Raw genomic sequence first — 5316 nt, forward strand, 5'->3', positions numbered from 1 at the left:
GGGTCACGCCAGCAGGACGCGCTTCTCTGAACTCGGCACGGGGCGGGGAGAAAGGGCGCGCTGCGTGCGCGCGGGCCCTTCCGACGTCGGCGCGGGCGGGCGGCTCCGCCTGGCCTAGGGCTCCTTTGCCCCGCCCCGCTGCCCGCGCCGTTGTGGCGTCTACTTCCGGGTCCTCACCACCTTTAGCGAAACCAACGAGAAGAAACCGCCTGCATGTAGAGCAGCCCGACCAGGAACGTATCCGAGTGGCGCGGGAACGTGAGAGGAAAGCCGTGCGCGGCTGCGCTTTACCGCCCCTGAGCCGCTCTAGATGCGGGTGAGTGCTGGGGCATCGGCTCGCACCTGGAGCTGCCCGCGGAGCAGCCCCCGGAGCGGCCTGACCCCGCCCCTCTCCGGGGAAGGCTTGGGCCCTGGCCCACTCCCAGCGTACTCCACGCGGTGTGTCCGGGCAGGTGCAGTGTGAGGAACAGTGAGGGGGCTAGTTAGAGCGCCTGCTTCCTAGAGGCGCTCTCTCGGCCCCTCCTTGGGGTGATGAGATGACCATGTCTCTCCCTCACTTTTGTTCTCCATTTCATTCTCTTCCTTTTTCCATACTCCGCCCCAACCGCCTTCATCTAAAAGGATTCATCTCAAAAACCACTCCGGTCGTTTCTGCCTCGCTTGTGCTTGTGTGCGGTTTTAAGTTTCCCTTGCCTCTGCACCAAATATCCTATCATGTGCATCTCTAGATGCTACTCCTTAGAAAAATTTGTGCAAATGATTCATAAGTAGTATCCCCATCAGGAAGAATTCTGACATACATATACCATTATCAATCTAAGAGACACTAGTGAATTATTATATAATGGCCAGACATATTGAAAATTGTGTAATATGAAATGCCAAAATCCTATATAAAATAATTCATTTTGGAGTGCATCTGACAATTCTAAAACAAGCAGAGCTTGTTTCCTGTGAATTTTCTTTTCCTTATTAGAGCTGTGTTTGTTGACCAAGTTCTGTGAGTGACACAGGAAACCTGTCCTGCCTCTTTCCCACCCGACTTCCCACCCCTCCTTAGGAATTACATCTGTCAAGTTGTTCCACACGTTGTCCTTCTAAGGTAATGGAGGTCAAAGTCCATTTCCTCTAGAAGAAAACCAAGGGATGGTTTCCTTGTAGCAGTACGGTGATGCTGGATGCAAAATATCAATTATGGTTAACAGATCCTACATGTTTTTACATTTGTAGGAAAACAAGGTTATTCAGTAACTTTTTATTAAATTCTCAATAATATGGGTGGAAGCACTGTTGAAATCTTTATTCTGTAATAGAAAAACCATTAAACTGATGCCAGGATATCTGATTTCTAGTTCAGTTCTATTGCTGACTGTGACTTTGGGTCAGTTACCTAACCTCTGTGGACCCTCTGTTTCCCTATCTGTAAAATGAGAAAAGTGACATTAGATAGCTTCTAAGGCCACTTTCAACTTTAAGAAACAAAGGGAAAATCTAAGTAGCTCAGTAGAACATTCCTTGTGGAGATAGAAGGGAGATTGGGAAAATCTCAACAGTTGTATTTAATGTTGGGTTTTCTTTTAATTTCTAATTGAAATAAAAGTGTAGACTTTTCCCTTTTTACTTCCCCAAAGAATAAGAAAATGCCTTTGGAGGAAATAAAAATGTTCATTAATAGTCCCCAGATATGCCTATATTGACTCAGTTCTCATCCAAATAATTTAGCTATTTTCATTATGGGCTTTTATTATTATACATCAGTTAGTTGAGATACTGTATTGGAAACCATTTAGTCTTAGGAACAAAAGGGTAAATATTAACATATATGGTATCAATTCCAAGATGTACTCAAAACACCTAAGGACAGCAGCCATCAGTTAAGTAAAGCACTAGGTTGAGAACAGAGGCCAGCACAGATACCATTGGTGATTTACCAATTGTATGTGGTTTTATCTGTTCAATTTAAGGTTTTGTTGTAAAAGTCCATTTATATCCACAGAGGTATTTAAATAATATAATGCAAGCTTGTGAAATGAAATTCCTTTAAAGAGAATGATGGACAGACAACCTCTGTAATATCAGTTTCTGGGGTTAGTGCTTTGGTTTAGTACTTGCTTAATTAAATCCCTATAGATGAAGTGCAAAAATAGCCTCCCAGAAAATTCTATGGCAGCAAGGTGTTGCTGCAAAGTTCCACTTTGTACTGAACAGTAATCAGGTATCATTGGAAGCAAAAAATTCTTAAGACTCTCTTGTGCTACTTGCACTGACTCGATTTCAAGCTTGGGAGCCTTTTTTTTTTTAACATTAAGAGCAAAATGTAAGTATAGGGGGAATATCAAATCAAATCACTAGACTCCTTTTCTATTAAGTATCCTAAGGATCTTTTTCTTCTTTATAGGAAAAATGCTTTCTGAAAGCAGTTCATTTTTGAAGGGTGTAATGCTTGGAAGCATTTTCTGTGCCTTGATCACTATGCTAGGACACATTAGGATTGGTCATGGAAATAGAATGCACCACCATGAGCATCATCACCTACAAGCTCCTAATAAAGAAGATATCTTGAAAATTTCAGAGGATGAACGCATGGAGCTCAGTAAGAGCTTTCGAGTATACTGTATCATCCTTGTCAAACCCAAAGATGTGAGTCTCTGGGCTGCAGTGAAGGAGACTTGGACCAAACACTGTGACAAAGCAGAGTTCTTCAGTTCTGAAAATGTTAAAGTGTTTGAGTCAATTAACATGGAAACAAATGACATGTGGTTAATGATGAGAAAAGCTTACAAATACGCCTTTGATAAATATAGAGACCAATACAACTGGTTCTTCCTTGCACGCCCCACTACGTTTGCTATTATTGAAAACTTAAAGTACTTTTTGTTAAAAAAGGATCCATCACAACCTTTCTATCTAGGCCACACTATAAAATCTGGAGACCTCGAGTATGTGAGTATGGAAGGAGGAATTGTCTTAAGTGTAGAATCAATGAAAAGACTTAACAGCCTTCTCAGTATTCCTGAAAAGTGTCCTGAACAGGGAGGGATGATTTGGAAGATATCTGAAGATAAGCAGCTAGCAGTCTGCCTGAAATACGCTGGAGTATTTGCAGAAAATGCAGAAGATGCTGAAGGAAAAGATGTATTTAACACCAAGTCTGTTGGGCTTTTTATTAAAGAGGCAATGACTAATCACCCCAACCAGGTAGTAGAAGGATGTTGTTCAGATATGGCTGTTACTTTTAATGGACTGACGCCTAATCAGATGCATGTAATGATGTACGGGGTATACCGTCTTAGGGCATTTGGGCATATTTTCAATGATGCATTGGTTTTCCTACCTCCAAATGGTTCTGATAATGACTGAGAAGAAATAAGAGCATGTATATGATCACCGTGTAGGACATGTGGTGTTATTTGTAGTAACAACTGCATATCCAACACAGCAGTATGTTTCTTTTCTTTTTTTTTTCGTTTTCAGTTTGGTGGCACTGGTTTATTCACACATTGAAGTTTAGTAATACATTTTAAAATAGGGTAGGGTTTTTTTCCTTAAAACACACATGAGAATTTCAACTGTGTTGGAAAGAAATGTTTTAATAATAATAATTTTACAAATAAAGAATATATTTATAAATAATATATTTATGTGATAAATTCTAAATTATGAACATTAAAAATCTGTGTGGCACATGTTTTTGCTGATTGGTTAAAAAATTTAACATGTCTTTTTAGCTTTCTAAGATACGCAAATGAAATCTCTAGTTGTGAATTTGTGATTAAAGTAAAACTTTTAGCTGTGTGTTTCTGTTACTTCTAACGTTGGTTTATGTTCTAAGCCTTCGCAAGTGCCATGGATTTGCTTTCTCAAAATGCACAACCAAGCAATAAAGGGAATGTTCCCAACCACTGTTAAAGTGAAAGTTGAAATCTATCCCTGAGAGAAAAAGTGAAAATTAATTATAAAGGTTAATAATTTTCCTGGGAGCTAATTTAGTGGCCTCCCTCAGCATACACAATTTCAGTGTAACCCTCTATACTTCTCTATGCAGATATTGAAGTTGGAGTGGTGACTGTAAAGAATGTAATGTCATTTAACTGTATTGTTTCCCAGTTAATCAAGCTCTCAGCTGTGGCTTGGATAAAAATATATCAGTTGAGATTTATTTACTCCTGCAGAGCAAACGAGTTCTGTGGAAGTCTTCTTTGAAGAACTCCTTTCAGAAGTCTGGCAGTTTCACTTACTTGAATTGAGTCTGTCCTGGCTTTTGTTTACCTGTTCAAATTTTTAGATTTTTCCCATGTTCATGATTGCACCATATCCAACAGTTTTTGGTGTGGAGGTCTTAACCTCACCATTCACCTTGGATTACTCTGCCATTTGCCTGATTTCGGTGGCTACCCAAAAGCTTTATGGATGGTGGATACAACAGCTTCTGTGTTTATAAATGTGTGAAACACTTGGAGCTGACTTGTCCTAAAATCAGGCCTGCACATGCCATATTAAGTCAGATCCATAAGCCCCCACAGGGTGTGAAACCATGACATTTTAGAGGTTAATTTTTCTTATAACTGGCTTCATGATGTTAATGGTCTCCTACAGCTTTTGCAAGCCAGAAAGAATTTCCTCAAGAGGGCCTCGGGCTTCAAATTATTGATCATCAGAGTAGTGTGTAAAACCCTTTGTTTTAATTTATAGATTTTCCTCACTGGGGCTCTTGATTAAAATGAAAGGTTATTAATTTTGAAAAATAATAAAACCCTTTTATCAAGCACCAAAATATGTGGTCTCAGATGTAATTACTACAAACCAAATCATATTCAGTGTGAATGCAATGATAAACAGTATCTCACTGAGTGTGACACCCAGTTTACAAGTGTCACATTGCCCCCAACACCAGTATCTTAAAACTTTTTCTACTATATTTATCGCCTTCAATTACATTAGTGTATCAAGGTATAGTTGTAATAAATATATCAGAAAATGCATTCCATTGTTTGATTTCCTAGTGGGTACTAAAGTAACAATTGCTTTTTAAACCAAATTGATGCTCTTGATTGTATTTTTTTTTTTTTTTTTTTGCGGTACACGGGCCTCTCACTGTTGTGGCCTCTCCCGCTGCAGAGCACAGGCTCCGGACGCGCAGGCTCAGTGGCCATGGCTCACGGGCCCAGCCGTTCCGCGGCATGTGGGATCTTCCCGGACCGGGGCACGAACCCGTGTCCCCTGCATCGGCAGGCGGACTCTCAACCACTGCGCCACCAGGGAAGCCCTTGATTGTATTTTTATACATGAGTATTCCTTTATAAAATGTTAGTTGTC

The 5316-nt window shown here is 40.4% G+C and overlaps 1 protein-coding gene across 1 annotated transcript; it reads left to right on the forward strand.

Moving 5' to 3' along the window:
* Positions 1-85: 85 nt before the first annotated feature.
* On the forward strand, positions 86-4759 carry C1GALT1C1 (C1GALT1 specific chaperone 1). The gene is made up of 2 exons (XM_027092354.1): positions 86-316; positions 2399-4759. The coding sequence occupies exon 2, from the start codon at positions 2404-2406 to the stop codon at positions 3358-3360; it is 957 nt and encodes a 318-aa protein (XP_026948155.1). The 5' UTR covers positions 86-316; positions 2399-2403; the 3' UTR covers positions 3361-4759.
* The last annotated feature ends 557 nt before the right edge of the window (positions 4760-5316 follow it).

This window comes from Aethalodelphis obliquidens, unplaced genomic scaffold, assembly GCF_003676395.1.
Source record: "Aethalodelphis obliquidens isolate GAN/ISIS:26980383/991018 unplaced genomic scaffold, ASM367639v1 scaffold77, whole genome shotgun sequence".
In the NCBI taxonomy this organism is placed as follows: Eukaryota; Metazoa; Chordata; class Mammalia; order Artiodactyla; family Delphinidae; genus Aethalodelphis; species Aethalodelphis obliquidens.